Source organism: Bos grunniens, chromosome 24 (assembly GCF_055505025.1).
Source record: "Bos grunniens cultivar Pamir isolate PY7600 chromosome 24, Bosgru_T2T1.0, whole genome shotgun sequence".
NCBI classification, from domain to species: domain Eukaryota; kingdom Metazoa; phylum Chordata; class Mammalia; order Artiodactyla; family Bovidae; genus Bos; species Bos grunniens.
In genome coordinates this window covers 5,622,872-5,647,939 of record NC_141188.1, presented here as the reverse complement: position 1 = coordinate 5,647,939, position 25,068 = coordinate 5,622,872, and the positions used below count along the sequence as shown (strand labels likewise).

Genomic DNA, 25,068 nt, shown 5'->3' with positions numbered 1-25,068 from the left:
GAACTTGGTAGACCAAACGGGATGAAAGGGGCGTGATTCGGCGAGGTCATATGTGGTCCTGCCTCATACAGACACAGACCCCAGCCTCGTACGCACTGGGCCATCCGCACAGGCCTGCTTCAAGGTCTTCACTCTTGGCCAGCCCCGCCCTCCTCACCCGAGCCTGCATCCTAGACCTCCCTTGGAGTTTGGGTTCATCAGCAGTGCTCCTAGCATCCTGCACCCCAAAGATACCAGAGCTGCAGAGAGAGGTCCCCCTGCAGGAGAGGCCCCTGGAGAAGCATTGACTCACAGTCCAGCTCAGGTGCACCCAGAGCTTTCTCAAGTCCTGGAATCGTGGCCACCGTCAGCCCCACACAGGACGTGTGGGTGGATTCTGACCGAGCATTTTTATCTCTGTCCAGTGGAACTGAAGGTCAAGAGACCGGGGTGTTCTGTCTTGGGCAGCATTCAGATCTGACCACACATGTTTTCTCATCTCTAACAGGAGCTCGTTCCAGCCTCAGTGTTGTGGTGAGAATTAAACAAACCCGCGTTCACAGAGCACTGGCCCTGTGCGGGAGCCTGCTCTGGGGTGGCTGATCGGGAGGGTTCCAGGGCACTGCCGTGTGGTGGGCACCCCCCCGCCCCCACAGCCAGGGGCCCAGCGGCCCAGCTGCCCGGCGGCCCCAGAGCCGGCTCCAGTCTCAGTGTGCAGACGCGCAGACCGGAAACGGGTGGTGTGATGGTCATCCAGCATAAAGCCCTGAACTATACACCGGAAAATGGTCAATTATTCATGTATTATTTACCACAAGTGAAAAACGCCATGGGGTGCGCTGCCTTGACCTGTCAAGTGCAAGCTACACGTCCCTGCCTGCTCCGCGCCTCTCTCTGTCTCGAGTGTTGCTAGAGAAATCGGCCCCTTTGTAGGAAAACATGCGGGTACAAGGTGAGGTCCCAGGTGCACAGAACACCACAAAACGTGTGTGAAAGAAACGCAATAAATCAGAACCGCTTATGAAAGCTTGGTAGTTTGCCTTCTTAGAACTGAAAGCCCTCAATGTTAACACCCTCAGAGCAGGACACCCGGCAAGAAAGAGGGACCGGAGGCCCCTCCGCTGCTCCTGGTGCCCTGATTCTGTGAAGCTGTGCTTGGGGGCGCGGGGGTCGGGGGGGCGTGCTGTCCCCCGGGGGACCCGGCCCCCACCGTCCGCAGGGAGGCCGCTCTTCACTGGGCAGTGCCCAGGTCAACCCTGGGTTCTGCACAGCAGAGACACCACAGGGCCTGGGGTCCCAGTTTGCTCAGTCACTCAGCCGTGTCCAGCTCTTTGTTACCCACCCCACAGACTGTAACCCGTCAGGCTCCACCGTCCATGGAATTTTTCAGGCAAGAAACTGGAGTGGGTAGCCATTTCCTCCTCCAAGGGACCTTCCCAACCCAGGGATCAAACCCACGTTCCCTGCGTCTCCTGCATTGGCGGGTGGATTCTTTATCACTGAGCCACCTGGGAATACCCCAGTTTGCAGAGGGTTCAGCCAAATACTTTCAGAGGAAAGAGCAAAATTAAAGATGTGGCAGGAGAAGAGGTTAAGCAGGAAGCTTTTAATAGTAATTCAAAGTGCTGATTAAAAGCATTCATTCATTTTGTAGCTTTCTCAGAGAGACACGACTCCTGGTTAGACCGCTCCAGTTTCATCTTCCTGCCTTCAAAGGCCGGTCAGACGCTGGATAGGATAAAATAAAAAGTGATTAGGGAGAAGGAACGTAGTGGCAAAGAATGACGGTTTGAAGTGCTGAGAGTCTGGAGAAAAAAGGCTTGGGATGATCCGCTGCCTCCGGCTCGGGGAAGCGGTGTGATGACGCGATAGGAAGCAGTGTGATGACGTGAGAGGAAGCAGTGTGATGACGTGATAGGAAGCGGTGTGATGACGTAATAGGAAGCGGACCGAAATGACGGAGCGTTGCCTGCTCTTTCCAGGCTCCGAAACGGAGCGCGGGGCCTAGAAGATGCGGTGAGAAGGAAGGTGAGGATCCCAGCCAGTCAGGTTCCCCCCGCACCCCGGCTAGGCAGATAGTTCTAGAACGCCCATGGGGGTGCCCTGCTCAGAAGAGAAACAGGTGAGACGGGGTGGGGGTCCGTCTCATCATCGCCACTGAAAAACCAGGTCCAGAGGCTTGCAGCCTTCAGGAATGCGAGGGAGGGAGCGCGCTCCTGCTGAGAAGGGGGGCAGGAGCCTCCAGGGAAGGCCTCCAGAGCCGCTGAAAATGGTCCTGCAGTTTCTTAAGACGTGTTTTCAAATGTGACGCCTGGTAAGTGGACTCTGGACTCTGCACCAGACCGGAGATTTCTTTCAAATTTTAGCAGCAAAGGCGGAGTGAGAGGAGTGAACGAGTTAGAACGGTCCCAGTGGGGTCGGGGGCACGTTTCTCACTAACAGTCACACACCGAGTGTCTTCTGTTCTTGCCCTGGGCATTCTTGCTAAGGGCATTCTTTTAGGGCTGTGAAAGGGAGCAGCAAGGAGCCATTGCTGCTGCTGCTGCTAAGTCGCTTCAGTTGTGTCCAATTCTGTGCGACCCCATAGACTGCAGCCCACCAGGCTCCCCCGTCCCTGGGATTCTCCAGGCAAGAACACTGGAGTGGCTTGCCATTTCCTTCTCTAATGCATGGAAGTGAAAAGTGAAAGTGAAGTCTCTCAGTCGTGTCCGACTCCTATCGACCCCATGGACTGCAGCCTACCAGGCTCCTCCGTCCATGGGATTTTCCAGGCAAGAGTACTGGAGTGGGTGCCATTGCCTTCTCCGCAAGGAGCCATAGGAGGGGGCAGTTCCCAGCGAAATGGGGACAGAGCAGCACTTTCTCTACTAAGACAGGGGGCTGAAGGGTCGGGGCAGAGACATCCCTGGACCACCAGTCGAAAGTTTAATAAACGGGCTGATGATGGCTGACTCTGACTACAGGGAATAGAAGTTGGGAGGACAGAAGTCTCTCGGTGTCTACTACGCAGAAGTGCTCCGTCAGCCATTCTTTTTTTTTTTTTTCTAATTTTATTTTATTTTTAAACTTTACATAATTGTATTAGTTTTGCCAAATATCAAAATGAATCCGCCACAGGTATACATGTGTTCCCCATCCCAAACCCTCCTCCCTCCTCCCTCCCCATACCATCCCTCTGGGCCGTCCAGTGCACCAGCCCCAAGCATCCAGCATCGTGCATCGAACCTGGACTGGCAACTCGTTTCCTACATGATATTTTACATGTTTCAATGCCATTCTCCCAAATCTTCCCACCCTCTCCCTCTCCCACAGAGTCCATAAGACTGTTCTATACATCAGTGTCTCTTTTGCTGTCTCGTATACAGAGTTATTGTTACCATCTTTCTAAATTCCATATATATGCGTTAGTATACTGTATTTATGTTTTTCCTTCTGGCTTACTTCACTCTGTATAATAGGCTCCAGTTTCATCCACCTCATTAGAACTGATTCAAATGTATTCTTTTTAATGGCTGAGTAATACTCCATTGTGTATATGTACCACAGCTTTCTTATCCATTCATCTGCTGATGGGCATCTAGGTTGCTTCCATGTCCTGGCTATTATAAACAGTGCTGCGATGAACATTGGGGTACACATGTCTCTTTCCCTTCTGGTTTCCTCAGTGTGTATGCCTAGCAGTGGGATTGCTGGATCATAAGGCAGTTCTATTTCCAGTTTTTTAAGGAATCTCCACACTGTTCTCCATAGTGGCTGTACTAGGTTGCATTCCCACCAACAGTGTAAGAGGGTTCCCTTTTCTCCACACCCTCTCCAGCATTTATTATTTGTCAGCCATTCTTATGTAAAGATGATCCCTGATGGACAAACCGACTCAATGCCCTGCAGCTCAGAGGTGCTTACTTGAGGAAAGACCAGCTGGAGACCTCACACCCCAGCCAAGGCCCCCGGGAGCCACGTGATAAGGGCCTTCTCTACTACAGACATAGATGCTGGCCTCCAGCTCTTGGAGTGCAGTCTCAGCCCCAGAGACTCTGACTCCACACCCGGGAACTTCTCACTTCATAGATGCTTCCAGATGCTGCCATGACAACCCACGGAGGATCCCTGCTCCACCATTTTCTGTCAACCTGTCTTTTTCAGAGGGAGCTGCCATGACGGCAATGCTCCCAACATTTCTGCCAGCTCTGAGTTTGTGACTGAGACCCCTCTTTGTGCCAGACTGGGTCCAAGTAGCATTCTTCCCTCCAGGATTGTCTGGGTCAATTCTCCATATTAGCTACAGCTTTTTGTTGTTGTTTAGTTGCTTAGTCATCTTCAAAGCTTTGAGATCCCATGTACTGTAGCCCTCCAGGCTCCTCTGTCCATGGGGATTCTCCAGGCAAGAATACTGGAGTGCATTGCCATGCCCTCCTACAGGGGATCTCCCCAACCCAAGGACTGAACCTGTGTCTCCTGCTTTGCAGGTGGATTCTTTACCTCTGAGCCACCTGGGAAGCCCTGTTAACTATAGTACGAGTGCCTTTTATAGAAGTTGTAATAAAGATTGAATCGTACTCGGAACCACTACACTTTAACGCATGTCTTCTATGAGCCAGGCCTTACTCTTGACACAAGAGAAAGGGTTCTTCAGTTGTAAAATGAAAAAATGAGAGAAAAACCTGACTTTGGGGAGTTTAAAAATTAGTGATAAGTAGAGATGTTTTATGTGCTGATCATGGAATATTCGTGAGCCTTTCCTAGCTCTGCTCTAGCCAGCCCCACCAAGGGCCATTCCAGAGACCCCACGGGCCCCCATCCCCTTCTGCTGTGTCCTTGCTCTTGGGAGAGCCCCCTTCAGTAGCATGGGCCAGAAGGGGATTGACTTAAATGGCTAAAGTGGATTAAAACGCACATATTTTGGAGGGAAACGTTTGCATCTGTGCATTAGTTCTCTGGACTACTCTAGCTCATTCGATTCCCAAGGAACATTTACATCACAGGTTGCAGGTGAGAAAACTGAGGCAGAGGTAATTGCCTGGTCTAAAGTTACACAATTAGTGTGAGAACCAGACCCTTAGCCCCAGGCTTCTGGCTCCAAGTTCGGGAGCCTTCCAATAAGTGCATACTTACTATCATTCAAACCCCAGGCCAATCTGTATGTCCTGACATACAGCAGTAAAATAAAACTGGGACCATTTAAGTGGTTAAGAGAAAATTCACCCTTCTTGTGAAACCCTATCCAGATGACAGGCTGCTTCGGAACAACATAAAGATGAAGAGCGGAGTGTTTCTCAAGGTGCTTTTCTCCAGAAAGTTCTCTGAATGTGCTGTGTTTCCTTGTTCTCCAGAAATGTGCTGACCAACCACCTGGCAGTCACCAAGGAAGTTGTAATTTCCAGTAAGTATATCCCTTTCCATAAATGGGGGCTTCGCTGATGGCTCAGTTGGTAAAGAATCCGCCTGCAATGCAGGAGACCCTGGTTTGATTCCTGGGTCAGGAAGATCCACTAGAGAAGGGATAGGCTACCCACTCCAATATTCTTGGGCTTCCCTTGTGGCTCAGCTGGTAAAGAATCTGCATGCAATGCAGGAGACCTGGGTTCAGTCCCTGAGTTGGGAAGCTCCCCTGGAGAAGGGAAAGGCTACCCACTCCAGTATTCTGGCCTGGAGAAGTCCATGGGGTCACAAAGAGTTGGACAAGACTGAGCCACTTTCACTTTTCATAGATGACTCAGTAAATGCTTTACTTGTGTACTTTTTGTGTTAATACACTGTGAAAATTGGAACTGACCATTTGTCCTGACTCTTGCTTGGTAAGTATGGTGCATAACATTCTTCTCCTCTCTAGTCTGTGTTGGGGAAAATAAAGGACAAAGAAGTTGTGTGTGCTAAGTCGCTCAGTCATGTCGACTCTTGTGACCCATGGACTGCAGCCCACAATCCCTCTATCCATGGGATTCTCCAGGCAAGAATACTGGAGTGGGTTGCCATGCCCTCCTCCAGGGCATCTCCCCGACCCAGGGATCCAACGTGCATCTCTTATGTCTCCTGCATTGGCAGGCAGGTTCTTTACCTCCAGTGCCACTGTGGAGCCCACAAAGAAGTCAAGTCAGCCCAAATATTCCAACTTAGTTTTTCAAAAAAACTTTTATTGGAGTATGGGGCTTCCCCAGTGGCTCAGTGGTAAAGAATCCACCTGCCAATGCAGGAGACATGGGTTCGATCCCTGGGTCGGGAAGATCCCCTGGCAACCCACTCCAGTATTCTTGCCTGGAGAATCGCATGGACAGAGGATCCTGGCTGGCTACAGTCCATGGGGTCACAAAGAGTCGACATGACTTAGCGACTAAACAACAGTGATCTTTTAAAACTTCAGATTAATTAGTCTCCTATTTGTAAACCTTCAACAGAATCCCTTGTCCTCTCTTGGCGTCTTTCTGGATTAATCTTGAGGGTGGCCTGTGGTTGTTTGCTGAGCTCTCACAGTCCCCATATGTCTCCCCATAGACTAGAACTATGTCTCCCCAAGATGGACAGATGTCTGGCCTGGCTTCAGCTGCCCGACCAGGGAGAGACCGGGATGTGGTTCCCCCCATTTGGTCTCTTGCAGCAGAGCACCGTGGTCAGGAGCCCACCAGAAGTAATTCTGCCCACAGATGCCAGACGTTAGGTCTGCGGCCTGGTCTCACCTGGCTCTCCTGCCCCCGAGCACACCGAGCCTGCAGGCCCTGCTCTGAGGGAAGACGGACTGAAATAAGAGGTGCTCCTGCTTTTACAATCCAGGAAAGCCATGCATTCCTCTAAACGAAAAGTAGAATAAACTGTGCTTCCACACGCTCAGAGTACAGACTACAGCGCCCAGACTTGTGTATTTTATTGTTTTCAATTCCAAAACAAAGGTGACTCTGCTCGGGAGGCCCAAGGCTCCAGGACCCGCCAGAGACAGCACATTCCAGGCCCAGAGGAGCACACGCCCCAGACACTCATCTGCTCACACGTACTTGCTCACACGCACTTGCTCACACACATCCACACACCTGCACAACTCTCACGGCCATGTGCTCACGCACACTTGTGCACATGCATGCGCACACTCCTGTACACGCTGTTGCACTGGGGGTCTGCAGGGCCCCGTGGACACTCCTGCTCCCGCACAGGGGAGACCCCGGCGCCAGACCCTTCCCTCATGTCACTCGAAGGGGTGATGGCTGAGGCCGGCTGGGGCCTTCCGAGCAGCGCCGGGGGTCCCACGGTGAGAGTCCCCGCGAGGATGGCTCCTCGCCCCGGGGCGCAGCTTCTCGCCGTCCCGCAGCTCCCGCAGCACAGCCTGGAGCAGGCTTCGCAGCCTCCCGAGCACGCGGGGCGCGCCTTGGGCCCCGGGGGCCGCGCACTCCTGCACTGCCGCCCGCAGCTGCCCCCACAGCGGGCCGGACACCGCGGAGCTGCCGCGGGGCGAGGAGAACCAGTGGCGGAAGATCTTGTCGCAGACCACCTGGGGGAGAGAGGCGGATGTCACAGCTCAGGGCTTGGCTGGGTTGGGGGGGGTCCCTCCCCGACCTGTCCCTCCCGGGGAACTCTCCCGGAACCCCAGCCGCGCAGCACCACTGGAGACTGGAAGTCTGCCCTGCAGGGGCGGAGATGTCGCGGGGGAAGCTGCAGGTGATGCTCAGAGACCATCGAGGAACTTGTAGCAGGAAATCAGAGCCGGGAACCCATGTTTAAGGAGTAGGCCCTGGGCGGCCCTAGGCTGCCAGCCCTGCGGTCACAGGCCTCACTTTCTAGTTCAAGGCTGATGACAGTGATAGTCATCACCACCTGGCAGGTGGTCCCCAGGGCCACAGGACACTCTGGTGACAAGGGATATATGAATGTGATAGTACTTTCCAGCTCCCTGGGAAAAGGTATATTGGAAGGGAGAGGCTGCAGGTTCTTTAAAGGAGCCTTTGTGTGCTGTGCTGTGCTTAGTCACTCGGTTATGTCCGGACTCTTTTCCACCCCTTGGGCTGTAGCTTGTCAGGCTCCTCTGTCCATGGGGATTCTCTAGGCAAGAATACTGGAATGGGTTGCTATGCCCTCTTCCAGGGGATCTTCCCAGCCCAGGGATCGAACCCAGGTTTCCTGCATTTCAGGTGGATTCTTTACCATCTGAGCCACCAGGGAAGCCCATGAATACTGGAGTGGGTAGCCTATCCCTTCTCCAGGGGATCTTCCTGACCTAGGAAGCCCAAGAAGCCTTTAAGATGTTTTATTTTAGGAGAAGTAAAAGTGAAGTCTCTCTCTCATAGTCTTTAATTCTCCTTGGGTATGAAATTTACTGGGGCTGAAGATCTCTTTAAATTCTCAATTTAAACATGCTGTTTCACTGTTTTACAGCCTTCCTGGTTTTCTCCCTGTTGGATGGAGCACAATTCATACATAATTAATATTCTGCTCTATTTTTCTACATCACACTTTATATTAGACTCATTTAACAAATGCCTCAATTTTATAGATCTACTGTTTCATGGGAGACAAATAATTTTGACTTTTATTTATTAATCCCTGCAAGGATGAGGATTCTATTTAAAAACAAATGTTCTTATTTCTCTTTTGAATTGATAATGCATCTTCAGGTGCAAACATTGAAAATGTCCCACCAATTAGGCTTTAATCTTAAGCTCCATCCAATTCCTAAAAAACCAGACGCAGCTCTCGGCTCTGAGGGGCACCCACTCCCTTGAATGTCCTTCTGGTGAGTTATTTTTTCATGCATTTCCTTTTTCTTTTACTTTACATGGATGGGAGTATATCACACACACTGTTCTATAGCTTCCATTTAACCAAATATCAGAGAGACCTTCCAAATCACTATAAGGCTATTCCATTTGTTTTAATGACTGTACCTCAGATGCATGTCATAAATTATTTAGCTTGTTCCCTGCTGATAGAAATTTAGGTTGCTCACGAACTTTTGCTATTATGAAAAATGCTGCAATACATATCTTTCAGATGTCATTTTCATTTTGAATATGCCTAAAACTTCCAGAAATGAAATTTATGGGCCAAGGGGTATGCACATTTTTGTTCTGACCGATATTACCAGATTGACCCCATAAAAACTGCACCAAGTTACACTCTCACAGCAACATACACTAAGAACACCCTCAACAATGTGTGTTGTCTTTTATTTTTGTCAATTGAAAAATTATTTGATTTGTATCGCTCTTCTTATCAGTCAGGTTGAAAGTATTTATTCTTCCTTTCCAGTGACTGGTCAAGTTGATATACTTTGCCCACATTTCTGTTAGGTTGTTGGCCTTTCCATATTGATTTGTAAATGCTCTTTACATATTAAGGACACTGGCTCCTTGCTTAGGTTGGTTTCCTTCGGAGAAGACTGTAAGATGGAGGTTTGCATGCAGGGATTTATTGAGGGGCGTTCTCAGGAACCATCTTTCCATGAAACTGAGGGAGAAGGTGAACTTCTGATGCTGGGATGACCTATAGAGTTGTTCCTTATAGAGGCCAAAGGGGCTGGGTTTTGCATTTCCCCCCTCCCCCTCTGACCAGTCACTAGCTGATCCTAGGATGTGGGGTAACCACACTGGAGAATGTCTGGTGGGCCAAGGATGATCCTGGGGGACACTGAATCTCTGCAGCTGGGGGTAAAGGCCACCTCTGTCCTCTAGTCTCATCTGTGAGAGCAGTTGCAGACAGTTTGCCAGTTTTCTCATTTAACTTTTAAATTTCTCATATTTTTTGTAATTTTGCTTTTGCCATGGGGATTTTTGTAAGATGGTTAAATGTGTCAGTTGTTCCTCTTAGAGCCTCTGAGCTTTGTTCTGTACTTAGAAAGGCCTTCCAAACTCTAGGGTATCTTCAGTTTTCCTAGTTTTTTCTGGAACATTTAGGGTCTCATTTTTTAGGTTTAAGTATCTGAGCCATCTGGAGTTTAGTTTGATATAAGAAGTGCTCAGTATGTGTGTGTGTGTGTGTGTGTGTGTGTGTGTGTGTGTAGATGTAGAAATTAGGCCCAGAGAGAACAGACACCCCCATGGTTGTGGGGGACCCAGTAATGGCCGTGCTGGGAGCACCATCCATTAGCCCCCTGGGGTCAATTGGCCCACAGCCCCTCCCCCAGGTAGACAACAAAGAACAAACGATCCCCATCTCCCCTATCCCGCCCTCACTGGACACACTGAGCCCAGGTGGTGGGGAGAGGGTGACGACCTCCAGGTACATCAGCAGGAGCCATGGAGTGGGGGGCAGAGGACCCGAGGAGACAGGGGCCCTCCCTGCAGAGAGGACATAGCCCCCCCCAAGAGGGACAGGGGCCACCAGAGAGAACACGGTCCCCTCCCCCAGAGAGGACAGGATCCCTCAGAGAGGATAGGGTAACCCCCAGAGGACAGGGTCCCCCCCAGAGGACAGGGTTCCCCAGAGGACAAGGTCCTCCCAGAAAGGACAGGGCCCCCCCAGGGACAGGGTCCCCCAGAGAACAAGGTCCCCCCTGAGAGGACAGGGCCCCCCCAGGGACAGGGTCCCCCAGAGGACAAGGACCCCCTGAGAGGATGGGCCACCCCAGAGAGGACAGGGCCCCCCAGAGAGGACAGGGCCTCCCGAGAGGATGGCCCCCCCCCCAGAGAGGACAGGGCCCCCCCAAGAGGGACAGGGGCCACTGGAGAGAACATGGTCCCCACCCCTAGAGAGGACAGGATCCCTCAGAGAGGATAGGGTAACCCCCAGAGGACAGGGTTCCCCAGAGGACAAAGTCCCCCCTGAGAGGACGGGCCACCCCAGAGAGGACAGGGCCCCCCAGAGAGGACAGGGCCTCCCGAGAGGATGGCCCCCCCCAGAGAGGACAGGGCCTCCCGAGAGGATGGCGCCCCCCAGAGAGGACAGGGCCCCTCCAAGAGGGACAGTGGCCACTGGAGAGAACATGGTCCCCACCCCTAGAGAGGACAGGATCCCTCAGAGAGGATAGGGTGACCCCCAGAGGACAAGGTCCCCCCAGAGAGGACAGGGTCCCCCAGAGGACAAGGTTTCCCCAGAGAGGACAGGGCCCCCCGAGAGGATGGCCCCCCAGAAAGGACAAGGCCCCCCCAAGAGGCTCCCTAAGAGGACAGGGTCCCCCCTGAGAGGATGGGCCCCCCCAGAGAGGACAAGGCCCCCCCAAGAGGACAGCACCCCCAAAGGACAGGGCCCCCCCCACCCCAAGAGGACGGCCCGCTTACCTGCAGGTTGCTGTTGGCTCTCTGGGCCCCGCACCTGTGCGCTCGCAGATCACACTTTGAAAAACAATCAAAGAAATTGCAGTCTTCATCCCTCGTGCAGTTCTGCTCGAGAATTTCCCTCATTTTAGGTTCGAAAAAAGCCATGTCCACATCGATAGCCACCACCTGCGAGTTAAACAGCACACGGCCATCAGGAGGACGCGGGGCGTGGGGTTCTGGCCGCAGGGAGGAGGGCCGGGCTGTGCTGGGGACGCACGGCTGCTGACACAGGCCGGACTGCAAGGCTTTAACTGCAGAAGGACCGCTGTGGTCACTGAGAGTTGGGAACGGGGGACCAGGATCGCTCTGCAGCTTTGAAAGTTTTCTCAGATCTTAATGTTGAATCTCTGAAAGTTCTTACAAATGAATTGACTTCCCCCTCCACTGCTTTACCACTTTGGCTTCTGACGTTCAAGGCTCAGGAATATAAAAGCTACAAGACACAGGTCACTTATTCCTATGAATATAAGCAACAAACAAAAACTACATTCAAGGGGCAGGTCGAGGGCGTGATGGGGAGAATGAGGTGGGCAACAAGGACCTTGTCTATTTATGGCCTGTTACTGAGTTGGCTGGTTTCCAACTGACAGGGGCAAGTGGCAGGGCCAAAGTGGTCGAATTAGGATCAATACCTATGGTCCCAGATGCAACAGCATCAAAAACTAAGTCCCACTATCAGCATGAAAATGTGATGACCCCCTGCAATTTCAGATTTTATCTTCCTGGCTTCAACCCAAAAGGCTTCAAAACCAGAAAAAAGAATGTCTAAATTATGCAGATTTTCCTCCACCACCTGAATTAGGAAAAAAACAAAAAGATGAGCTCAAACCTGAGAAAACCTGGACTCTTCCCAAATCAGGCTATGTATAGCTTCAAGGTATTAAAGAGCTATTAGAAGACTGGATGAGTTTGATGGAGTCTGTGGCATTTCACAAGCCTTCACAGCTCAGCCTCAACATACCAGCTTTCTCCCTTTGGTAGCATCTCAAAAAAGGGTTCATTTTCTCCTCAAATCTATGCAAAGTCAGAAGGCACATTCCCAGCTTGTTGCTTCTGTTCTTCCTTCAAGATTGATGCCAGAAGGCAGTAAAGTTTCGTGGGGATTATTCAGTAAAACAGAGGAGGGAAAATAATTTATTTCAAGATATGTGGAGAATAAGGGGAAAAATAAACAGGGAACTTTTCCCTATTTGAGAGCTTTGCCTAATTACTAATTCAGGCACTGCAACAGAAATTATCATTTTAATTGATTTTCTCTATCTCCTTAGCCAAAAGAATAGCTCGTTTCATTATTTATCCTGGTTAATACACTAAAAATATATCAGTGGTGGTTTAGTCACTAAGTTGTGTCCGACTCTTTGCGACCCCATGGACTGCATCCCTCTAGGCTCCTCTGTCCATGGAATTCCCCAGGCAAGAATACTAGAGTGGGATGTCACTTCCTTCTCCAGGGGATCTGCCTGACCCAGGGACTGAACCCAGGTCTCCTGCACTGCAGGCAGATTCTTTACCAATAATGAGTCTACTGTCTTTCATAATTTATTTTTGGAGCTGCAAGACCCTTCTCTTCTTTTGATAATCCCTGGTCATCTCCTCAGCTTCCTACAGGACCCTGGTGGAATTTCCACTCTCTGATACTTCTCTCTTCCAGCTCTGATTCCGTCTCATTTCCCAACAAGAGCCAGATGTATTTTCTAATTTTTAGTGTAATCGTAGAATGGATTACAACTATTGGAAGCATAACTCTATGCGCCTACAATAAGAATAGTAACAAAATGAGCAGAAAAACCTGTGCAAGGCTTTTTAGATCACATCAGGATGAATCTTAAAGTTCTTCCTGCACAAAATTACCTAACTTGCATCATCATCAGACTCCATCCTAGCATCAGACTGGAAAGGACTGGTGAGAATTACTTCCTTCTCTACTTAAGACTGTGGAAATCTGTTTGAAAAGCGTGCTTTCTGGCAGCAGTTTGAGAGCAAGAAGTAAAGAGGGGTTCCTAGTTCATTTGCAACCACTGGACAAATTCTCAAGACCCGATAGGGAGGACCTGAAAAAAGTGAATGACTGCGGGTCATCGTTCTTACAGGTTACCTGGGAGACACACCCTCCACCCACCTGGGCAACACTGCAACATGGGCCAAAGGGGGGCCCATCTGCCCGTCCCCTAGCTCACTAGTTCTCACACTGAGCACATCAGTAATCGCCTGGAGGGCTTGGCTTCCAAACCCAGATGGCTACATCCCACCCCCAGAGTCTGAGTCTTCCTGCTGCTTCCACACCTTGGTTAATTCTTGGCACACCTGCGCTGCCTGGAGTGGGGGTGTCCCTGCTGGCTCAGCGGTAAAGAATCCGCCTGCCAACGCAGGAGACACGGGTTGGATTCCTGACTTGGGAAGATGCCCTGGAGAAGAGCATGGCAACCCACTCCATTATTTTTTGCCTGAGAAATCCCATGGACACAGGAGCCTGGATGGCTACAGTCCACGAGGTTGCAAAAGAGTCTGACAGGACTTTGTGACTAAACTGCACAGCCTGGAGTGGGACATAAAATTCACCTGCCACTTGCAGAGCAGCACGGAGGCTGCCGTGTCCACGGGGGGTCGAATCTTCTCTTGCATAAAGCAGCAAACTTTGAGCTGTCCCTCTGGAAGAAGTCTTACCCAGGGAAGGGGAACAGACTAGAACCTCTCCAGAAGAAAGAACTAGAGACCGAACTAGAGACCGTGGCCTGTGGTGATGGAGTGTGCGTGGCTGGAAACCAGTGTCTCCGCCCCCTGGACCTTTGTCCCCAAGCCCCCAAAGGCCAGCCTTCCCCCATCTCCTCAAAGTGCAGTTGCTCAGTCGTGTCCGATTCTTTTGCGACCCCATGGACTCCAAGCTCCTCTGTCCATGGGATTTCCCAGGCGAGAACACTGGACTGGGTTGCCATTTCCTTGTCCCGGGGATTTTCCCGACTCAGGGATCGAACCTGGGTCTCCCGCATTGTAGGCGGATTCTTCACCGCCTGAAGCCGCATTAGCCCCAAGAAGGAAGGGGCTAAGCTACTTGGGAGAAACCAGGGCGGCAGTAGAGGAAGACGCACTGAGCCCCTGCTGTGGCGGCTTGCCTTACCATTCCCTTCCCGGGTGCCAGGCGCCTTCCTCCTTTAAATGAGCTGGTTCCCACCCCCAAAGGTCCGGCAGGTCGGAGCTGTCCAGGCCAGAAGGTGGCATCACGCCGCAGGGTTTCCCGGGGGCTTCAGATCCCTCTGGTCTAGGATCCCCTCCCCACCCCGGACCGAAGTCCGCCTCCCGCGGACCCCCCAGCCGCCCCAGCCGCCCCTCACCGTGAAGTCGCTCCGGATGGCGAAGTTCTCGGGCTTGACGTCGCAGAGGTGCAGGCGGTGGGCGAAGTCGTGGTCGAAGTGGCGGACCATGTCCAGGAAGCTGAGCGCCACGCCGCTGACCGCGCGCGCCTGGCCGCGGCGCCCGCCGTCCGGGCCGAGCGGGAAGAGGGCGCGGTGGCCGGGGCTGCCGGCCGCCAGGTGCTCCACGGCGTAGAAGTGGCCGCAGGAGCCCAGCACGGGCGGGGCGTGCGGGCTGCGGCCGCGGAGCAGGCTGAGCAGCACGAACTCCTCCTGCTGCAGCAGCGCCCACAGGCTGGCCAGCTGGCCCCGCCGCGGGGGGCCCCGCCGCACCAGCTCCAGCCGGCTCAGGCCGCCCTCGGCCGGCTCCAGGCCCAGCGCGCTCCGGGCCTCCCCGGCCGCCAGCACCAGCAGCTCAGCCTCCGGCAAGTCCTGGCCGCCGGCCTCGGCCTGCCCGTCCAGGAGGCCGAGCGGCGGGAAGCTGGAGAAGGCCTCCTCCTTGGACTTGAGGACCACGGGCCGGCCGCGCCAGTCGGCTTGCAGCACCTTCTTGCCGCGCTCGTAGTACAGGCAGCGCCGGTACCGCAGCTGCCCCGCCTCGCACAGGTCCTCGCACAGGTCTCCGCCCAGCGCGCCGCCCCGGTAGTCCTGGCACTGGAAGGAAGGGACAAGGGTCACCCCACGGAGGCTGGACCCCACGCCAGGATGCTCCTGACAGTCCCGGAGAGAACCCTCAGGCATGCGGACCACAGGGCTACTCGGGGCAGAAAGGAATTATGAAGGCAAAGGTTTGTGATAGAATCTCACGTTTGTTATTTTCTCCATCAGGCCCAGGACCAGGTCTTAGGAAGCAGGTGGCCCCCACTGACCCGCCCCTGCCCCATCCTTCCTGCTGAGCTGGGTGATGCTGGCAAAGGCCGTCTGCCTCTCGGCTCGGTGTCCTGGACTGTCAGTGGAAGGACGGAACCAGGCCAGTGGTTCCCGGTTCTTGGGCTCACATAGGGGTCACCTGGAGAGCTTTTAATTGCCCCCTGCCAAGAACAGCACAGCCAGCCCTGGAGAGTGACTCCAGGAACGACCCCTCAGCTGGGACCGCTCAACAGCGCCTGCTGCAGGAAGCAGGACTTAGAACAGGCCTGGAGGCTGGCAGGGTCCGCAGGCCTATGCGGAGGCCGTGGCGCCTTCAGAAGATCAGCCCGCGGGGTGAGTTCTGCAAGCAGAGGGTGTTGGATTCCTGGTGGTGGTGAGGAAGGCACTCAGGGGCCCTCAGAAGGGGAGTTTCTCCTAAGCTTTGGGGCTCACAGGCCCTCCTGCCCCGCAGGGGGGAAGTGGTGACCCCCCAATCCTACCACACTGTAAACACCTCTCCTAAGAAGATGGTCCATCCAGGCCCTGCCCTTCAGACCTAGTAGAGGAGCAGGAGACACTGCTGTGAGACTGGTTCAAAGGGGAACGTGTGACTCTGTTCTCTTATCTTTTTAAGGAAACCTAAACCTCTGGACCCACTTTTAGGAGGGATTGAGCATATTTTCTGAGCCCACCTGTTCCCCACAATGCATCTTCCTTCCACATGGGCAAAGGCGGGTCAGACTTTCTGGTTGTTCTGTGCTGCTTGGCTTTATTAACCCAATGGATTATAACAGATCCTTCAAGTCAGGTAATGCACCTCCAATCATGCCTGGATATGTGAACAATCCCAAAGTCCAAAAGACCCTGAAAACAAGTTTTTCATGACTCATTCACTCTCATGGAGTGTCAAACCTGACCCAGAAGATGAGGCTACCTATAGTCTGAATGTATTTGACATGTGACTTTGCATACACTTTGCTACAGAATTATTTAGTTGGATCTGTTTGATTACTGGCATATCCTCATGCTCACCAGAAGGTATAAATATATATTCTGCATGTTATCTAACACCCAAAACCGTATGAATTCCAAAACAGGCCTGGCTGCAGAGCATTGGCCAAGGGATGGTGGATCTTTATAACTACTCTCAGAGAACTGTTCATATGACCAAAATGTTTATTAAAAAGCTATACTCCTGGTTCTTAAAACAAGTATCTGGATTTTAGGGACCCTTTCAGGCAGTAACTGGACAACAGTCCAAAAGGCCCAAGCCACGCTGTCTGACCTGACCCCCAGCTTCCTGCTGAGGGCACTCCTGCACGCTGGTGCTCCTTTGCCCGGCATTAGATCTCCAAACACTGTATTAGGCGGCGGGGGTGTCACACTTGCCAAACTCAAAGGTGCAAGTGATGGAGTCCTGATCCTGGAGCTTGGGAACAACGCCACCCTGTTTGCCGGCTTTTCGTCTTTGGAACACCAACAGCCGTAATGCAGCTGTATTCATAAACACCCACGAAACTGTTCTAAATATGCTTAATGCAGTGTTCATCTTGCAATTTAATGTAACACAACTTTGGTCAAATGCCTTCCTTTTACTCTTCATCCTGGTCCCTCTTTCCAGGTTTGGGGTCCTGAGAGGAGCAGCTGAGGATCAGGACCCTGTGAGTGGCAGACTCTCTCTGTTTGGAATCGCTTCCATATTGCAGTGCCTTGCAGGAAAGCACCTGCCCATTCCAGCTCCTCTGAGCCCTTTCAGGATAATCTTAGAAGGAAGGTGGGGATGGAGCTGCCCTGGTGGCTCAGTGGTAAAGAATCTTCCTGGGATGCCGAAGATGCAGGAGGTGAGGGTCAATCTCTGGGTCAGGAAGAGCCCCTGGAGGAGGGCATGGAAACCCACTCCAGTATTCTTGCCTGGAAAGGCCCATAGACAGAGGAGCCTTACAGGCTATAGTCCATGGGGTCGCAAAGCGTCAGACACGACTGATGTGACTGAGAATGCGTGCAAAGTGGGGATGAAAGGTTTAAACGATGGAGTCTCAGGAGTAGAAAGACGTGAAAGAAATAATACGGGGTGTTCATGTTACTCATTGCAGCTTCTTCCTACTTTATCTGGCGTTTACAGTTTCATACCTCTGTAATAAGCCTGATAAGAAAAGGCAACATTTTTTTTTCTCGATTGTCTTATAAGGCCCCCATCCCCTTTGAGTAGCTCCAAAATGGTTTAATGCAATCCCATAGTCATCTTTAGGTTGTCATCAAAGTTGTAGTGTCATCAAAGGTGCTTTTCTACGAGGGACAGAGCAGAACTGTTAAAAAAGAAAGAAAAGTGGGTGATAGAACCGAGTTGGGCAAGAGGTGGGTCCTGACCATCAGAATCCTGCAGGGGGGCGGGACCTGGGGGAGGAGACACACGTGGCCTGGCCCAGCCACAGCGCCGCGAGTGGAAGCCCGGAAGGTCAGGTGTGACCCCTGGGGCCTTCATTCTCTGCATCTGGAACCGCGAACAAAATTGTCACTGCCTGCAAGAGATACCCTTGGCAGGGAGTGGCCATGGGCAAGCTGCTTCAGCCGCCGCTGGTCACCCTCAAGTTAGCAGTGCTGTGTATGAGCTGGGCCACGATCCGGTGACAGACCCGGGCTCAGGAGTCACAGCGAGGTCACGGCCTCCAGGACTCCCGAATGACAGCAGGGTGAAGCACAAAAGGAAGGAGGCCAGGCTCGGCTCTGGGGCAGACCGGGTTTGCCTCCAGGCTGTACCTGGGGCTGGCACGTGGCTCATTTCCAAGTCTGTAATGTTGGGAGGATGATGCTGTGTCACGGGAGACCTGTGAAGGTCAACCAAGGTCACAGGTGCAGAGGCCCTGGCAGTTCGCGTGAAAGGCTCCCCCCTGCCCTTTCTGGCCCTGGTCATTAGAAGGCAGGAGGCCGGGGATGCATCTTTCTGGGGGACGCACCTGAGCCCAGTGTTGAAAGGTGAGCTGCAGTCTGCTTAGCACACGAGGAGGGAGAGCTCAGGGAAGCACCTCCGTGGGGGCCCAGACGTGCAAAGTCGCTTGTGTGTTCAGAGGACCAGGCAGTTGGGCAAGGTTAGAGCAAGTGCCAGTGTGTGTCCTGCCAAGAGGCCACAGCGGACAAAATGCCTCCCCCCGCAAGGGTCAACTCCGCCTTCCCCAGGAGGCCGCCTCACCTGCCACTCGGAGTCCTTCCCCCCCTCCACCCGGGTTCCATCCAGTAAGCCCCCCACGCCCTGAGTCTCTATGCCATCCCCACCACCGGCTCCCCACAGCACCGCGTCCATGAAACTGAATTCAAATCGAATCTATATGAGATTCACCCCTGCACATTCAGAAGGCAATTCCACACAAGCGTTGCAGGAAATGTGGCATGTCGTCTACTGGTGACGATGGCATCCCTGACTCAAAGGACAAGAGTTTGAGTAAACTCCGGGAGATGGTGAAGGGCAGGGAGGCCTGGCATGCTGCAGTCCATGGGGTGGCAAAGAGTCGAATGCAACTGAGCGACTGAACAATGGTAACAGCTACTGATTTGTGGAGGGCTACATTAATTTTGGCTGGTTTTCTGAAGATCAGCATGTTGAGGTATAAGCCTGCCTCCCAGATGCCTGGGGGATGCTCTGAATCAGGAAGGGAAGAGGCTGGGCTGGGTGCCTAGAACCCTGCCAGGTCTGCCGACTACTAGAGGTGATGAACTGGGTTTCCCCCTCATTTGTCGTAGGAGAGAGTCTGCGCTGAAGCAAAGTGTACATGAGGTGGCTAGCACAGAGCAGCTCTGTGTCTTCCTCCTTTATGATGAAGTGCTTTGGGCACATCAGTCCCTGCTGTTCAGAAACAGAATGTAAGATTCATCTCTTCTGTGGCCCGTGTGGTTACCAGTGTTCAGTGAGTCTGTAGCATCAGGGTACATGCCTGTGCTTACTAAACCCAGAGAAAGACTGCACTCAGAACTTAAAAAACAGTAAACTTACAGATTACAAGTTTACAGGCTAACTAAAAGTGATCATCATGTTAGAGAAGAGAAATTATTTTCTTGGCAGCATGCCCTACTGAGATAGCTAATTTTATAACTCAACAGAAGTACTTTATATACTTTGACTCCATTAAAAAAAAAATCACTTTCCTCTGAATAGATGGAGTTCCTAAGAACCAGCTTGAACAGGTACACTTCTGTACTGAAATGTGTGAGCACACAAAATTTGCAGGTATCAGATTTTAAGATAAGCTGGGAAAAAAACAAGTTAATAAAGTCTCATTGTACTTAACTGGCATTTTTTAAAAAATTAATGAAACAATGAATTCGTATTTATTATAGTGTTAGTCACTCAGTCATGTCCAACTCTTTGTGGCCCCATGGACTGTAGCCTGCCAGGCTCCTCTGTTCATGGGATTCTCCAGGTGAGAATACTGCAGAGGGTAGCCATTCCCTTCTCCAGGGGATCTTCCTGACCCAGGGATCAAACCTGGGTGTCCTAGGTTGCAGGCAGATTCTTTACATCTGAACCGCCAGGGAAGCCCATATTTCTCATAGATTGTGTGCAACTGTGAGAATGCACACTCCTAACAGCCCCAGTTCTTGTAGGAAGCGTTGTTTTGGTGGTGGATAGTGTTCTTGCCTGGAGAATCCCAGGGACGGAGGAGCCTGGTGGGCTGCCGTCTGTGGGGTCGCACAGACTCGGACATGACTGAAGCAACTTAGCAGCAGCAGCAGCAGCAGCAGCAGTAGAATCTCTCTAGCTTGTATCACGGTTCTCAGGCAAAAACAAAACCTGTCCTCTCTAGTCTGAGAAACCGGTGACAGGGTATCAGAGGTCACGCCTAAGGGCTGGGTTTTCTTTTGTGTGTTTGCTTTTTTGTTTTTCAGGAACATTGAGTTCCTATGTGGTTAGCAGCGTTCATGTCTCACAGTGGATTTCCCCAGCGGAACAGTTACGCTGTGCAATTAGCCAGACCACTCTGCAACCCCTCTTGACCCCTGGACAGCTTAGAAGACAGACGTTACAGACATGGCCAGAGTGCTCAGGGAAGCTGGCTCAGTCCCTGCGATACAATCTTTCTCGAGTGCCCTGGATGCGGCAGTCCCCCTGGGCCAGGGTTTTTATCAGAGCAAAGACAGATAAGCCAGTCCTGTTGAAAAGAAATCCCACATGCAGGCAACTAAACGAAAGCACATCAAGACCTAACTAGCCGAAAGGGACATAAAACCTTCTGAATAACAGAGTCTGTGGGAAACTTTTTGAGATGCTTTGAAAGTGACGTGCTGCAGGAGGGTTGTTGTTGCTGCTTGGCCGCTATGTAGCGTCCATCTCTTCTGTGACCCCATGGACTATAACCCGCCAGGCTCCTCTGTGCATGGGATTCTACAGGCAAGAATACTGGAGTGGGTTGCCATTCCCTTCTCCAGGGGATCATTCCCAACCCAGGGATCAAACCCAGCTCTCCTGCATTGACAGGCAGACTCTTTACCACTGAGCCGGTGGGGAAGCCCAGGCCCAACTGTTCCTTAGGGTTTTCAGTGCTGGAGAAGCCAGTGGTGTCACCGTGTCTCTACTATCAGAGTCACGTGCTGGCTCCACGGCACAGTCACTGTGTGATTCGGGACAAGTTACTTCACCTCTCTGGGGCTCGATTTCACCATCTGTGAAATGGGGGAATAAAAGCACTTGGCTCCCAGGGGTTGAGATTAGACGAAATATTACGTGTGAAAGGACTGAGCGCGGAGCCCGGCCCTTGTGAGCATCCGCGGCTCCCACTGCTCACATCCCCACCGCCCCAGGAAGTGTTTCCCCACAGAACCAGAAGCCAGGCCTATCAATGGTCAGACCCAACGCTCCGGCACAGCCTCCTGACACAGTTCCCTGGGAAAGCGGGGCTCTAGAAACCTCACAGAGATGTTTTGATTATGCGATGTGCTGAAAAGCTGCAGTAAAAAGGAGGGCTGCCCTCTGCCTAGAAAATTCCAAAGCTGGAGGACCCAAGATCAGCTCTGGAAGCACTCCAGTTGGCTCTTCCAAAACTCCCTCTTGAGAGTGGTGTGTGGGGGCCCCCCTCCAGAGATGGGGTGCGGCTCAGGGGCACAGCACCTAGGGACCTCAGCCCCTCAGCTTCATCCACAGCCTCCAGCCTGCCACAAGCCAGCAGGTACACCTGCCTGGCCGGAGGGCCCAGAACTGCTCAGGGGTTCACAAGGCCCTTGGCTCTGCCCCAGAAAAGGGGGCTCCCACTGGCTCAGCCGCAGCCATTCCTTTGGTGTCCTGGGACTCAGCGTGAAAGCTAATGAGAGTCTGGAGGGTCGTGAGAAAAATAACAGCCAGTTTATTATGAAGGATAAAAGGCAGGCAGGGCGAATTGAAAGGGCTGGGAGAACCGAGAGACAGAGGCTCAATTCAGTCCTGGGAGAGCACGGTGCCACAATGCCCGCCTCTGCGTGGCAGCCAGGGCCCGGCGGAATCTACAATGTGGAAAGCGGGGTCCTGTTCAAACCCCAGCATGCTGGGCAAAAGGGAGCTCCAGTGCTCCACTCAGCAAACCTAGGATGGAGAGGGGAGAGAGCAAGTCGGACCCTGAGAACAGCAGCCTCAAAGGGGGCCTCCTGGTGGGGCACCCCTCAAATCAGGCCCCTGATGTGAGAGCAGGGCAGGTGAACTTTAATCAGACAGCCAGACATGCTACTTCAATTTGTTTTTTTTGGCAGCTGGAAAGATTGCCAGCCTTCAGAAGCAGAGATGAGAGCTTGTTGCTGCAAGCCGTGTGTTCATGACCTCCGCAGGAGAGGATTTCCATCTGGGGTCAGAGGCGAGGCTTGACCCCTGGCCTTAAAACAATTGACATGAATAATGGTTTGTTGAGCCATTATCAGCCCAAAGTTTGAGAAAAGAAAATAAAAGGTTAGTGTTAGGCAGAATGGGTTTCTTCAACAGAGAAGGGAAAAAAACGTCTGCCACTTGAATTTTATTTCCTCCTACCGCTTGGGACCCTCTGGCCTTCCTACCTGTTACCCTCTCCTTACCCATCTCTTGGGAATAAAAAAGACCCATCTGGCTGCCACGGGAGATATACTGGTTCAGCCTCCAAACAGAATTGGTTTTAATTTATGAGCTGAAATGCTGGGAAAGTTATGATTAGTGATTACTAAAGTTATACTAGGCTATTTAATTTCCATTAGGCCTTCTCTCACTTAACCAAACATAAAGAAATGAAAAAAGTGTTTGCTTTTTATTTTAACATAAAAAGACTGCTATATTGTTTTTGTAAATGACTGTTCCATCCTGGCTAGACTATTAATTTTTTACTGTAATTAGTCAATCTGTCTCCCCAAAAAGGAGGGGGAAAAAATCTTTACCAGTGAAAGGAATTTTTAGATGAGTTACTGAGAAAACTAATGAGCTCTTGTAACTTAAAGAAAACTTGATAGAATGCCAGTGTATAGGTGAACAGATAATTTGACAGATGATAGATTATTGATAGGTAGGATGGAGGGAATCAGCGAGTATCTCACCTCTCACCAACGTGAGATGATCCATTCATGAGGACACGTCAGACTGAATCAGGGAAAATGATTTGGTTCAGCCTGCCCATTTCACCTCATTTCTTTAGTTTTTACAATTTCACTTTTAAAACGTCGTTTACTTCAGGACTTCCCTGGTGGTCCAGCGGCTAAGACACTGCGCTCCCAATGCAGGGGACCTGGGTTTGATCCCTGGTCAGGGAATTATATCCCACAAGCCTCAACTAGGAGTTCACCTGCCAAGCAACCAAAGATCCTGCATAGCAGGTGGTTATTTCCTGAAATATAGCCGCTGCTGTTTTCTAAAAGAAAGAAAAACAATCCTGCATGCCCCAACTAAGGCCTGGCACAACCATAAATAAAATAAAATTTAAAAATTACTTCAAAGCCTTTATGCTACCACGTTCTGAAATCCTACAGCCCCCAAAGGCTCACCCATATGTACACAACTGGGCTGGAAGCTTCCCATGCGTTTCTTGAAATTTTCTTAGAAAATAGATCCCTTTTCCCACCAGATACTTAGATGGTCACTGTTCTGGGAAGTGAATAATCAATCAATACAACAATAGTTGCCCGTTACCTTCACCTTTTATGGCTTTCCTTCTAGGGATTCGTAGTTTTATCCAAGTCTCCTAATGCGCTTAATCTTCCCAACCAAACAGAGAAACCAAGGAGGAGCCAACGTTTGGAATCAACCAAGAGCGCAACCGGGGCCCGGTGAGTGCTGCCGCCCGCCAGCGGGGGCGTTTCTTTCTTTCTCTAATTGCGAATCTCGTCTAAAGGGCGCCCCCGCCCTCACCTCTTAGTAGACGGCAGGCAGGACCCCAGCACCGAGGTCGACGGGGGTCCGAGCCGCCTCCCTCGCGCTCCCGCTCGCCGGACTGCGCTCTGCCTTGGGTCCCGCAGATCGCGCCGGGGAGAGCCTTGGCTCTGGGGCGCGCGGAGGAAGGGGCCCCACTGGCCGTTTGCAGGGGGCTCGGCGAGGTGCAGCCCAGGTCGGAATCACAGAACGGCAGCTGAGCGAGAGAACCGGGACCCCAGGGGCCTAGGCGTGGTCCCCGCCCGACCCAAGCGCCGCGGTCCGAGTCGGAAGGCTGGGAGCGGACCCGTAAACTTGCTTAGGAGCGGAGTCTCGGGGCCGGCGGGAGAACAGTCGGGCAGGAAGAGCATCTTTGGACAAAGGACCAGTTGGGCGACAGAGGGGAAGACGTCCCCCCAGGCGCTCAGAGGACTCCCGGACAGAGTCCGGGGCTGGAGACCGGGTGGGGCGCGTCGGGCATTCCACGCTCGGTGTCCGATTCCCCTCCCAGTGGATCCACGGCCGCGCCCGAGTCCCCGGCTCCCAGGACCCTCAGAGGGCGTCCCACCCCGGCCCCGGGGCGCGCGGCGCGGGGCAGTGCGGCCGCGGCACCTACCAGCGCGGCCAGGATGCGCCGGCTCTTCTCGTCGGTGCAGCGCTCGGAGGGGACGCCCGGGTGCGCGCGGAGCAGCAGCGCGGCCGCCAGCACCCAGCCCGCGGTCCACGCGGCGCAGGCTAGCAGCGCGCGGCGCCCGCACCGCCCGCCCAGCCCGCAGCGCCCAGGCCGGCCCCGCGCGCCCGCCGCCCGCGCCCGCGCCATGGCCCGCCCGCCGCGCCCGCCCCGCGCCGCCTGCGCCCCGCGCCCGCGTCCGGGATCCGCGGCTCCACCGCCCGGCGGGGGAGGGGGCGCGGGGGAGAGGCAGCGCGAGGGGAGGGAGGGGAGACGGCCGGGTGGCCGGCGCCCGGCCCGTCATGGGGGTGGGTGGGGTGGGGAGTCCCGCCGGCACAAGCCGCGCTGGCCAGAGCACCAGGGGGCCATGGGGTGTCCGCGCGCCCTGCTCCGCGCCGCACCCCGCCACCATTTCCACTTTTTCTTATTTTGCACCTTTTCCCCAAGAAGACCGATCCCTTCTTTGGCAGAATTCATGCTCTCCCGGGTTTAGACTCCCGGCTCCTCTGTCCACACGGGCGACTAGTTCTGTCTTTTTACGGATTCCCCCACCGCTTAGACCCCTGGTTGCTGTGGCTGCACCCACTTTTACCTCTCTACTAGACTTCTCCATTCCCTCTACTTGGGTCTCCTCCGAGCACTCCCCGGGGTGAGGTTCCGAATCGGGAG

General features: G+C 52.9%; 2 protein-coding genes and 1 long non-coding RNA gene across 12 annotated transcripts in view; 2 read left to right on the top strand and 1 right to left on the bottom strand.

The window, feature by feature from the left end:
- Positions 1–1,959: 1,959 nt before the first annotated feature.
- Positions 1,960–6,813, top strand: LOC147345858 (uncharacterized). Of its 3 annotated transcripts, none has more exons than XR_015153691.1 (3): positions 1,960–2,007; positions 5,310–5,359; positions 6,469–6,813. It is a non-coding gene; the product is annotated as an uncharacterized LOC147345858 (long non-coding RNA). The 3 variants fall into 3 exon arrangements; XR_015153690.1 differs by having other exon boundaries at positions 5,205–5,359; XR_015153692.1 differs by having other exon boundaries at positions 1,960–2,293; positions 5,205–5,359.
- On the bottom strand, positions 6,805–24,613 carry DIPK1C (divergent protein kinase domain 1C). Of its 2 annotated transcripts, none has more exons than XM_086372577.1 (4): positions 24,346–24,613; positions 14,543–15,214; positions 11,175–11,339; positions 6,805–7,453 (listed from the first exon to the last, which is right to left on the bottom strand). In XM_086372577.1, exons 1-4 carry the CDS (start codon positions 24,547–24,549, stop codon positions 7,151–7,153), a joined length of 1,344 nt encoding a protein of 447 aa, XP_086228703.1. In that variant the 5' UTR covers positions 24,550–24,613; the 3' UTR covers positions 6,805–7,150. The 2 variants fall into 2 exon arrangements, with proteins under 2 accessions (XP_086228703.1, XP_086228704.1); XM_086372578.1 differs by lacking the exon at positions 24,346–24,613 and adding an exon at positions 16,102–16,242.
- Positions 23,332–25,068, top strand: part of CNDP2 (carnosine dipeptidase 2) — a 42,622-nt gene continuing 40,885 nt past the window's right edge. For 4 of the 7 annotated variants that reach the window (XM_086372572.1, XM_086372571.1, XM_086372569.1 and 1 more), the window contains exon 1: positions 23,543–23,647. The gene's annotated coding sequence lies outside the window, so the exon portion shown is untranslated. Of the gene's footprint in view, positions 23,648–25,068 lie in introns of all 7 variants that reach the window. The other 3 variants (XM_086372575.1, XM_086372574.1, XM_086372576.1) reach the window with 2 other exon arrangements.

Excerpts from the sequence above, each read along its gene's own strand:
- DIPK1C (XM_086372577.1), bottom strand. The coding sequence starts at position 24,549 with ATGGCGCGGGCGCGGGCGGCGGGCGCGCGGGGCCGGCCTGGGCGCTGC. Across the intron at positions 15,215-24,345 it reads GGCGCATCCTGGCCGCGCTG|TGCCAGGACTACCGGGGCGG; the intron begins GTAGGTGCCGCG and ends CCTTCCTTCCAG. Across the intron at positions 11,340-14,542 it reads CCATCCGGAGCGACTTCACG|GTGGTGGCTATCGATGTGGA; the intron begins GTGAGGGGCGGC and ends TTTAACTCGCAG.